The sequence below is a fragment of the Vidua macroura genome, chromosome 8 (genome assembly GCF_024509145.1).
Source record: "Vidua macroura isolate BioBank_ID:100142 chromosome 8, ASM2450914v1, whole genome shotgun sequence".
NCBI lineage: Eukaryota > Metazoa > Chordata > Aves > Passeriformes > Viduidae > Vidua > Vidua macroura.
Genome location: NC_071578.1, coordinates 34,960,525 through 34,972,425, shown reverse-complemented (window position 1 = coordinate 34,972,425; position 11,901 = coordinate 34,960,525). Strand labels below are relative to the sequence as shown.

General features: G+C 48.1%; 1 protein-coding gene across 1 annotated transcript; it reads left to right on the top strand.

The window, feature by feature from the left end:
- Window positions 1–300: 300 nt before the first annotated feature.
- Window positions 301–11,481, top strand: LOC128810430 (collagen alpha-1(XIII) chain-like). The gene is made up of 5 exons (XM_053983235.1): window positions 301–644; window positions 831–1,145; window positions 8,528–8,597; window positions 10,721–10,839; window positions 11,449–11,481. The coding sequence occupies exons 2-5, from the start codon at window positions 843–845 to the stop codon at window positions 11,479–11,481; spliced, it is 525 nt and encodes a 174-aa protein (XP_053839210.1). The 5' UTR covers window positions 301–644; window positions 831–842.
- The last annotated feature ends 420 nt before the right edge of the window (window positions 11,482–11,901 follow it).

Below are 11,901 nucleotides of genomic sequence, written 5' to 3'. Positions count from 1 at the left end.
GTGCCTCAGGGCTGTCCCAGGATCTGCGTGGGGGACGCGACAGCCCGTTTGTACCATCCCATAAAGTGCTCTCGGCTGCCTGGAGGAAAGGAAGACGCAGGCTGGTGTGAGCCCAGCCTCTGCTTTACAATCTCTTTCCTGCCACTATAAATAACCTCGGCGAGAGTCACTTCAAAGGGAAGGGCTGGCGGCGGAGAGGTGGTTTGGGGACCGAGCGGGACAGGGGCGTCCCACTGCCCAATCCCACCCCGGCGCTTTGCATAAATAAATAAATCATGCAGCAAGGGAGAGGTGGAGAGAGAGGGCGAGCAGAGGAGGTTACTTTGGGAAGCCGCGCAGCTCGCTCATCCCAGCCCCGTAGTTCGGAGGGAGTGTGTCATGTTACAGGGGAGCCACGATCAGCCAGAGCACAACGTCGCCGCAGCAGCTGAGAATTACCTCTCTCTAATGGGGACTTTCATGTGCGAGCTCCTGGCCAGTCTGCGAAGGAACTGAAACTGACAGCTTAGAAAGAATCAAAAACCTACCAGCGAACCAAAAGACTGAAATACAGGAGGGAAAAAAAAAAATCTTGATCAGATTATTTTTTTCCCCCTCGCACTCTTTGCTGCAGTTGGATCCCTTTTTTTCTGCACCCCTTTTATGTGTGTGTGGTTTGTTTTTATTTTTTAAAGACATCCCCCCCCCAACCACTTTTGTCATTGCTGTCACTTCTGATTTGCTGGCACTGGGATTCCCTTCGACGTTCTTTTTCTATGCCTTCTGGATTGTGCGTCTTGGAGTAGGAGTGAAGCTTTATTTATTCTACTTATTTATTTATTGTTTCTCAGGACAGGGAGGGAATGTTGGAGGAGAAGAGCTGGAAAGGCGTCGACGAAGCAGCTTTTGACAGGGGGTGTGTGGCTCCCCCCAGGACCGGCGATGGGGAGAGATGCTGCCGCCTCCCTCTCCTGCTGGGCTCGGGGCTGCCCGGCGTGTCCCTGCTCTCTCTGGTGCTGAGCCTCCTGCTGTACTTTCGGACCTCCGATCTGCAGTCCCGGGTGTCCCACTTGGAAGCGGACAGACCCACGCAGCTCCCTGCCTGGCTCTCAGCAGACCAAATGGAGACAGCTATTTTGGGAAGAGTTGACCAACTGCTCAATGAGGTCAGTGTTCTTTCATTTTGCATGTATAGTTTGTAGTATTATAGGTTTGAGGCATATGCACGCTTGAATAGTCGCATCATCCATTTTTTTCCCCCTTCCTTAAAAATCTATCTCTGTACGAATGATGCTGCTGCTAGGTTGAATTCCCTGTTCCTTCAGGTCCCTCCCACCTCTCAAACTTGCTTGGCGTTTACTTCTCTCTTCTCAGCCCATGCTGTAGCTGTAGCTGTAGCGTGCACTTTGCAAAGAGGAAAGCCTCAACCCTCATCCTGCTGGGGAGGCAAAAACCTCCCGCCCTTCTCTTCAGGAGTCTTGTATGCTGAAAGAGTTAGAATTAGAGGTTAAACCTGGGGATTCAGCGTGGGTTTGAGCCCCGGAAGGGGGACGGGTAAGGCATGTCGCAGCCAGCATGGCTATGGGCAGGGGTAATTGCAAACACGCCAGTGTTGTGATGGGCTGGCATCACAGGTTGCTCCTGTACCAGCCCTGACCCTTTCCACAGCTCCTGGCTCAGGAAAATGAGACACATTGGTGTTGCCAGGATTGTTTCTGGTACTGCCAGGGCATCAATATAGAGCATATGGCTGTGTTATACTCACTTGAGTCCCATCCAGACTCCACTGGACCCTGTTCCTCCTCTGGTGATGGGGGAATGCTGCTACTGGCTTCAGCAGGTCCATAAAGAGGGCCCAAAAGCGCAAATTGTTGTTGCTGACACCTTTTACTTTGCTGTGTTGATGCTACTGTGGGTTGTCTGTGTTCCTCTACTCTGTGTGCGATGAGTATTCCTTGCCTTGTTGGTCTTTGAAGTGGTGTTGACATGTGTCAGGGAGCAGATGGTGGCTCATGTCTTTGAACTCTCCAGACAGGTCCCCACTGACCTGTTCCCACAGCTCTAGGAGAGGCTTGGGGGTAAAATTCAGGGATGGAGCCATTTCCACCCACCTCTCCTTTCTCTGTTTACTCTAGCTTTGGTTTGAGTCATGCTGGAGAGATCCCTAGGGCTAGCCCAAAAACTGTTTGTAGCTGAAAAAAAAATCTCTTTTGGGCTGCTATTGCCAGATGAGGTGAGGAATGGAATGATCAGAGTGCTGACTACTGGGACCTGCCTTGGACAGTGCTACCTGGCACCAGGGGTGACCCGGACCCCCTCCTGCTTTCTAGGAGCAGTGAAAGTCTGCGGTGAGGAGTTTAAACCTACAGCTGACAGGCTCCGCTTCTGTTTATGGGTCTTGTGAGAGCAGTCCCTGGATCTGCTGGGGTGTGCAGCCAAAAGCTGTGAACCTTGAGTTAGCAAACACTGCAGGAGCTGAAGGATATGGTTTTGAGTTGCCTCTTTGGATGAGGAATAAGGGAAAGACAGGGTCCATGGGGCAATATCCTGCTTTAAAAAGGGGTTTGGGGAGGCAGAAGCATTGCGAGTGATTGGATCCGTGCCCCGTGGTTGCACTCTCCTGCAAGGACTCCTTGCCTGCCACTAGGCAGGGGACAGTGCAGCGATCCCTCTGTTGCTGCTGGCATGAACGTGCTGGGAAGTCGAAGTTTATCTCTACCGAGATTTGAGAAGTGCCTCCCGGGAATGGTGCCTGGGGCCGGATGGCTCTGTGTCCTGCTGGCTCTGCTGGCAGCGACACCTTTCCACCTTTTTATAGCTCGGCTTAGCGAGGAAGTGGGGGTCTCATGATGCCCATGTGCCCAGCAGCACCCCTGTTTCCTGAGCAGCCCCTCCTGTGCTCCTAGGGGTGGCCACAGTCCCCACTGCAGCCAGTGTGGGGAGCAGCTGTAGGACAGGAATGACTGCTTGAGGGACCAGCACTTGCTCCTGAGTACCACCAGGATTATCAGCTCCATCCTGAGCCACAGCTTCAAAAAGAGCTTGGAGAAAAGTGCTGGAGACTGTGGAGGAGGAAGGATGCCTGGCCCACGTCTCCTGTCCCTTTATACCGGTGAAGGTCTGATGCCCGTGGGGGAGGCGGGCTCTGTCCCCCAGGGAGGACACCCTTTCCAGCTGTGCTGCCCACTTCTGCTAAGCATCTAAACCTCAGACCTCCACACTCAGCCAGAGGCACTGGCATGGACCAAACAGCTCGAGCTCCAGGGCAAGGGGCTGCTGGTGGACAGATGGTGGGGTGCCCTATCAGGCTTTTGATTAGGAAAGAAAAATCCTTCCGGTCCTCCTTTTCATTATGTCTGAAGTGGGGCCCAGGACTGACTGGTGAGGGGCAAGGATGGAGAAGAACAGACTAGGTAAAGGGAGCAGGGAAAGGATGGGAGAAAAAGGTAAGGAAAGCAAAGTAAGTTGTGCTGACCATGAGTGGGGGAGAGGGGCTGCAGATGGGTTTGCTGTGATGGACGTGAAAGTAGGATATTCATCTCCCCCTGCTCAGACCCTCGCCGCCTCTCATTGCCACATCCTCACCGTTTCCTGGTGTTTCAACCTTAATGGGTTTCACAGCTGCCAGCTCAGTGTTATCCATCACAAAATAAAACAGCAAAGCTTTAAAGGAACCCCAGCTTTAGAAAAAGCTGATCAGAGGTGGGAGGGAAGGCACAGCACAGGAGCACAATTCTAGCTCTGGTGACTGTGAAGATGAGCTAGAGGGATGTGACTAAGTAAAGTCTGTGAGGGCTGACAGAGGAGCTCTGAGGTTATGCTCAAAACCTGCACTGCCCTGAGTTGGAGTGTGTAATGCCCTGCAGTCTGGGCCATGGCTGTGCCCAGGTGCGCCCTAGGTGTTCCCAAGGGTCTGCAAGGGACACCATACAGATTGCCAAAGTCCTTTTAGAGGCCTTTCTTCTAGACATGGAAAAAATAAAGCAAAGTGGCAGAGAGAGGAGCTGGGGTGATTTGCTTAAGATGTTAATTTTAAGGCAGCTGGTGGGGATGTTTTCTCCATCTCGGAGCCTGGTTTTCCAGCACTGGTGGCTGGCTGTGACAGAGTTTCCATCTCAGCTCAGGAGGAGTGAGGAGAGGGCGGCAGATGCTTTCCCAGAAGCAGCCTGACCAGTGCTTCATTTGCTACTGTGTAAACCTCTGCCTGGTGTAGGCGAATACCACAAGGGAATTTTCTACCAGACTCAAATTGACTAGGTTTTCTTGTAAAAACATCTGTGCAGAATGGGCCAGAAACAGGTAGTACAGGGAGAACTTTTAACTCCATGTAGGAATTCGAATTCCTCTGCATTTATGAGACATCATAAAATCATACAAGGAGCAGAAATAAACTCACTACTTGCATTTGCAAGAGAGGCAAAGCTTTCCAAAGAAGAAAACAAAGTCCTTTCCCATGCTGGGGAACACTTGGTGCTATTTCACTTGCCAAAAGCTCATCAGGGTGGAGAACGGGATGGATTCAGAGCTGTTGCTGGGAAAGAGAAATCCCAGAATTTGTGAGTTTGTAGAGATAGAAATGCATATGTGTGATGCAGCAGCAGGTAATCCTGTGCACCCTGGGGGAAGATCAGCTGCCCCTCAGCCTTCTTAGGGGCTTGTGTTGAAGGTGTTTGTTGTGGTTTTCGTGATTCTGAAGGGATTCAGGAATGTGCCTGTGAATGGGGAGGGAGCACTGATCCTCACTGCTTTCCCAATAGTCGCATTTCTCTGGAACTCTTTCCTTACTTATGCAAGCAAAGGAGGGACACCAGAAATCTCCTTCCCTCCTGACTTGAAGCGTTTTTCTCCCCTCCTTTTATTCCATATCTCAAAGCACACTGTTTTGTTTCCCAGGGTCTGTAACCTTGGTCTAAGCACCCCCTGCCCACATCTTTAGCTTAGTGTTCTTTGCTCTACAGTCAGGAGATCTATTTTTTTCTTTTAGCTTCTCTGGTAGTTAAGTTCCATTTCCTTTCAGCAGCTTGCAATCCCTGTACCTAGATGGTGTTATTTCCAAGCTTTTTGCTCCACCTGGGAGGACTCGCTGCTCGCTTTTGCTTTGTGCCATATGGTCCCATGATCCCAGGAGCTGGGCCTTTAAGAGAAAACGGGGAAATTGGAGGTAAAACAATAAGAGTTAACAAAACCACCCACCCCTGAAATCCTCCTGATGGTTGTAATAGATTATCTATTTGAAACGTGTTTCTCTTAGCTGTTGGAGATAGTGGTGGGAAATGATTTCACCTCCCCGGGTGACTGCAAACAACTGGGAATGCTAAAGAGCTATTAATCTGCCCCCTTTGAAGAAGTGCCCTCCCTCTCACCTAATCTCAAGTGCCCATCCAAAATAGACAGGCACTTGCAAGTTTTAGGAGACCACAGCCATGGTCCTTTAATGTCAGAAGTGGTCTTGCTGTCACTGCTCTGTCCACCCATGTCAGCCCTGTCCTGTCACACTTGTGGTGAGTTAACTAAACCCATGGGAAAAGCCAGTGCTGACTTTACTGCCCATTCCCAGCAGGTGTTTCAGCATGACCCTCCTGGCCTTGCCCTCTTGGAGAGGGGATTTTCCCTTTCCTCGCACTCAGCAATGTGCCATGGCTCCCTGAATCCACAGAGGTGCAGGTGGGGGCAATCAGCTGTGGCTCCAGCGCTGGCAAAGGATTTTTTCAGCCACTTGCCGTGGTGTAGGGGGAAGATGCAGCTGTTATGTCACTGGATAATGTGACAGACGAGAGCAGGCTCTGCTGGCAATGCAATCCCCTCCATAGGAAGTGCTGTCAACCTTTCTGGAAGGCAGCCTGTTGCTGCTCTTGATGTTACAAGCTCCAGGTATGCCCTAGGTGAAAAAGCAAACCCCAGATCCCAAGAAGGAGATTGCTAACACTAGATTTCCAGAACCTACCTCCTTTTTAAGTTTTCCTCACAGAAGCCAACCTTGCCCTAAAATTGAATGGTTTTCTGTTGCCTGGGAATGAAAGTTTTCTCTTGGAAATGACATTTTTAGAGGAAATTACATTTGGTTTGCTCTCCTGAACAAAGCCAGCTTCTAGTGTTGGACCAGGCAATATTTTGCACAGTGGAAACAAGGGAAGCAGAAAAGGCTGGGGGGGTTTGTTTTGTTTTGCCATCTCCACCCAAAGTTGAACTGAGGTCTCCAAGAGCCAAGGATTTTTTCTGTGGCAGGGTTTGTTTAATAGACTGTGCAGGAGAATGAACACCAGGCACTCCTAAATCCCTGGTAGGTTTTGCCTCCCACTAAAGGGGAGCAGTCCCACGGCACCGCTGCCCTTTGCACTCCCCAGGGATGTGCAGAGCGCTTGGGCTTGAGGGAGACACGAGGGATGGGGCAGAATGTCCAAATGCTGGTAAGTGTGCGATGGCTGCCTGCTCATGGTGCACAGGGCTGTGCTCCAGCCTGCCCAGCAGCACCTGCACCTCCCTCCCCAGGGGCCCCTGGCCTTGAGAAGGCTATTTCAATTGTCCCAGGTCTTTCCACTACCTTGACCCTGCAGATAAAGCCTCAGGGAAATGTTATCAGCCCTATTCCGTTCCCAGTCATGCTCAAGTCCTGCTGGGTCATCACTTCCCTGTCCAGTTATGCTGCTCCTCTCTTTGTAAGCCTGTGCAGCAACCCAGCCAAGGCCATTCCCCCTTACAGCCCCTCCAGTGCCTCTGCACTTGGAGGGGCAGGGATCTGTTCCGTGTTTCCGTGCAGATCTCTGTCTTGTAAAGGTCTCTGTTGCATGCAGGGTGTTTGGACCCTTGTTGGCTTGGCAGTGGCTTTCTGCTCCTGCCGTTGCAAACCATCATCCCTTCCTTGTCTGAGCCTGATTCCCAAACGTGGGAGCACCACCCAAATGTGGCAGTCTGGCGTTGGAGATGTTTTGGTTGGCCCATTTGTAGATGGGAATGGGGCTGTGTGTGTCCACATGCCAGTGAGTATCCAAATAAAGGCTCTGCTGTCCTGCTTGTGCCCATGTTTGACCACTAGCAGTTAAAAACCAGGCAGTGCTGCAGAGCAGAGCTGTGCCATCTGGGGTGGCAGCAGGATGGGAATGTGCCCAAATGCAGAAATTCACATATCTGTGCTTTTAGCTGAGAAGGTAAACACTGATGAAATGCTCTATGGGAACTGTCAATTTTCCTTGCCTAAAGCCCTCTCCTCACCCAGCTATCAAATCAACTTGCTATCAAAACATTTCAATCTACCATGCAAAATAAAACTCTGAAAATATTTAATTTCTAGGCAGTCACAACAACCGTTACTCTTTTGACTTGCAATGAGGAAGCCAGTCCTTTCAAAGTGAAAAAATGGAAATGTTCCAGCCAATTCTGGCTTCCTTCATCCCAGGCGGAAGCAAGTTGATTTACTTTTATCCTCTCTAAAAGAATTTTTCCCCAGACTGATACCTTCTTGCAGGAAGATGCTCAATTACTAGTGAAAATAAAGCAATTTCTATATGATCTTGGGCACGGGCTTCTGTTGTGTCCTATACAAGGCTATTTCTTTTGAAATATTGGCCCACTTGTGAAGTAGTTCAAAATATAGGAAGGCTCAACAGGGATGGGAAGTTGGGCTTGGAGGTAAGGAGGGAAGAGAGAGTGACTCCGGAGCTTAGGAACCCCAGCAGCTCAATGTTCTCAAATCATTAACCAAGTGTGGTTCGCAGGCATTAATGAATAACCTATTTGGATTGATTTGCATTTTCTTCACTAAATTACGGTTATTTTATAAAGTCTGTGAGGGGTGGTGGGGATGCTACCCTTGAAGTGCATTTTGCTCAGGACATGGATTAATTTCGTTGACATTCCCAGCGAGGGAAGATGCAGTGACCTCAGGTGGACTTTATTTGCCCTTCAAGAGATACACGGATGGGCCCAGAGAGCAGGAGACTGGCACGCTGGCACCATTAGAAATCCAAACTTGTATATGAAATGAACATTCTGACAAAATTCCACCTTGTGGAAGCTCTTGATAGGTTTTTTTGTGTTCTTCCCTTGGGGAAAAAATAAGTTTCACAGCGTCTGAAGATTTCAGGGGATGCTGTTGCTGTTTTCAGTTCATCTTCAGCCACAATCTTGCAGTGGGACCCTTCTGTCCATCCAGGTGTCTCCAAGAACATAAGGAATGTGCTGCAGGGTGGAAGAGGACCTGCTTCAGATCTTCATTTTCTGCCCACTGAGCGGGTCTTCTGAGAAATGCGGCTTTGTCACGAGGGCACAGTCACCAATTTATTTGCCACTGCTGGCTCTTGGTTTTGTAATGCCTGTCAGGAGGACCACATTTGGAGGCCATTACGAAACTCCCTCAGCCTGCTTCCAATCAAACCCTGCATTTCTAGTTAAGGGCTATGAACTTTATTGCCTTTCTTCGTTCCCAAACTGCTCTGCCCTGTCTCTCCCATCTCTACTTGTGCAGCATCCCCTCCCAGTTCCACTTTTTCAAGAATTTGAGGCTTTGGTTTCAATGGTACAAATTAATCTTCTGTTTTTCCTCTCTTGGCAGAAATTAAAGTTCCACTTGCCAAGACATCGAGAAGTTCGAGACACACACCAGAGATGCAACTGCCCGGCAGGTAGGGATCCACAGCTGGCACTGTGGAAGGTGACAAAAACTTTTCTGTCTACATCTCATTGAAGGATTTTCTAATGCAGTCTCCTGTGTGAATGCAAAGTTGTGTGTACTTGCATAACAGTTTGCTCGAGGTATAGGAAATTGATATGGAGATGTGGGCAACAAGTTTGGTATTGTGTGTGGGTGCCAGCATGTGAGAGGAACAACAGCAAAAGTGATAGACATCCAGGTGGATGTCTAGATAGCCAAAAGAGAAGGACACATCTGGAGAGCCAATGTTCCCACTGATTTTAGGTATCAGTTTTGAAATGGGCAGAGAAGCTCTTGAGAAGTGCATCTTTCTTGGCTGATTTTGGAAGGTTTGAGACATGTAGGCTAGATCCAACACCAAAGCTGAATTTTGGTGAGCCAAAATGCCTCTAGGGTGAGAAGATTTGAATTCCTTGGTGTTCTACAACTATCCGAGGCATGTTGCAGAATTAACAGCCTTCTGCTAGAAGCAGCCATTTATGAGGGGCTTGAATGAAATGGTCACTTGAGGTCCCACTCATATAACATACAGAAATATTATGGGATTGCCTAATTGCATTATGGTTTTAATCATGTTAATATCAAAAGGCTCTTTGAGACACATCTTCTGAAGTGGTTTCAATACAATAAGTGACAAATTGCTATGGAAAAAACGTTTGTGAATGGCATTTCATTCCATGAGTATGAATCATTCAGCCTTCCTCATTGTCTTTTGATGCATTTGACTAGAAAAAAATAGAGAAGTTCCAGCTACCACTCACATCCAAAGTTGAAGTTCTGGGAGAATTTGAATCTGTATATTCAAACTGGGTGACTGAAACTCGTTTTGCAAAGAAGATGGCAGGGAAAGTTATGTCTGGATGAGCACGTGAAAGTAGCATTTCCATTTTCAGTTGTTTCCCCTTTGGCTCTCCTTCATGTCCAGTGTGACAGTATCTGGCAGTGTGCTTAACAAAGGGTATTTAAATGTGGTCAGCAGTTGGGATAAGGGTGGATAAAATTACAAAGGGGGTGTCTTCGCTGTAGGTAAGGTCTCAAAATCATTGTATTTAGGCTTGTACAGACATAGTCTCTTGCCAGACTAAAATGAATTTGCAGCACAGCAGCTTGTAAAAGCAAGAGTTAAAGCTCTACAGGTTTGTGGTGGAGAAGAACTAAAATCCAGGATCCACAACTGTAGAACATTGGAAAAAGCCTGATTTGACTAGTCCAGATCAGGACTGTTGGACTTTCTTTTTAGTCCCAGAAGGAAACAACGGGAGCAATTTTGGTTTAAATTTAAAAGATGGTACAAATGAAACGTTTTCTAAGTCTCATCTCTCAAAAGAACAGATCAAAACTGAGTTCAGCTGATTTTAAATACCAATATTTTCCCTTCAGTAGGAGCACAAATCACAGCCCTCCTCCATTTTTAAGTTCTTGCCTGGACTTGACAAATAAGTGCCATAAAACCACAGGAGTGAATGTCCTCCTGGTGTATCTGAGCCAGCTTGAAAAGTGAAACTTAGAACTTGAATGCAGAGCAGAGAAAAAAGATATTAGTTCCCTTTTGAGGCCATCTGAATATCACTCCTACACCATTTGTGTGATGGATTCATCGCCCAGGCATTTCAGCATTGAGATCTTTACACTTGGTTCCAGATACCCACATCCCTTGGGAAGCTTTGGCAGCAATCTGTGCTGGATTTCTCATAAATCTTAGGTGCCCATTCATTCCACTAAGCTCATGATATTGCTGAATAACAGCTTTGATTCAGGAGGACATTAATAATAAATGTCTCCTAAGGACTGAGGCTTTCTTTTTACCTGTCAAACTTGCTTGTCTTTGTCAAATATTCTGTGGATACAGAAACTATATATAAAATTCTCCCCCACCCGTCAGCTAATACGTTGAGGGAAATTGTGAAACCATGGTCTAAAGCTGATGTTGTGGCAGGTGAGGTTTTGATTGGCTTGGAGCAGTACAGAAACAAAGGCACCTTCAGCCAGCTGTTGTCTCCTCTTAGACCCTTTGCTCCAGGGTGTTTCCCTTTGGTATCCAGGCTGGTGCAATGCAGCCCACCTGACCACTTTTCAACGTGGTCTCTCTTCCAGCACAAGACCTTGGGAATCCTTTTCCTCTATGCATTTTTTCCCTGGTGTTTAAAACGCCCCAAGGACCAGACAAGATGACTTTTGCGGGAGACCAAGGTATTCAGAAGCGTCAAGATGTTGCAAGACTTGGCGCATGCCTGTTGCTTCTCACTGGCCCACTTCATTGCCCATAAACACGTCGTGCTCCTCAGCAAAATAAATGTTTATCAGAAGTGACATTTGAGTTCACCCCTGTGTGTGAGTCAGGTCCCTGCATGGCAGAGAAGGGGAAAAGGAAGACGAGTTCATTTGCTGACCTGTTCAGTGCGGATGTGGAGGTCCAGGGCAATGTCACCCGTTGCCATGGAAGAGCTTCTGAACAGATGGGATTGTGAACAGAAATGGTTTGGAAAAGCTGAGAATAGGAGAAAAAGAAGATTGTGAAGTGTGTGACTGTGCTGCGGCTATCTGAGAGTGTGTGATAAGGATTCTAGAAATAACATGGTCAGGAAAACAGCACAGTTGTATTTACAGCAAATGATAAGAAAAGTTTAATTTGACTGGAAAACAGCTACTTCAGATCACTTGGGCTGGGTGTAACTACCTGTGAGATGTTGCTCCTTGGCATTGCGTTTTTTGGGTTTAGAGGTCACAGTGGGCTTCTCCAGCAGTGCCTTGGTGGGGAGGACACAGCCCTCAAGTTTAACATAACCTATCTGGGTAATTAATGACTTTATTCCCTTCAACAGATAACCTCTGTCATTCCTTCTGTCCCCACTTAGTGCTAGACAGATCTGGGACAACTTTGTACAGGTTGGAGAAGAGAAACCTCAGTGGCAGCAATGACTGTACCCAGCTGTTCTCCAACCCCAGACCCTGTGCTGGGGATGGGGCCAAGTGTGGGCAGGGAGCTCACACTTGTTTTGGTCTGAGGTTATTGAATGCCTGGATGTGACTTGGGGATTTTTCTGGGACCGAGCAGATGCTTTTCCATATGGTGTGTGGATGTGGTCGGGAACTACCTGAGGCTGGAGGATCCTCTTACAGGCAACTGACCTCCCTTAATTTCCTCCATGTAGTAAAAAAATGCTGCAAGGGGGAAAGCATTTTGTTTCAGGTTGACAGGGCAAAAAAATCTAAGCTTTCCTGGTCTGTTCTTGATCCAGTTGCAGATCCAGACTGTGTCTGCCTGGGCAGCCTTA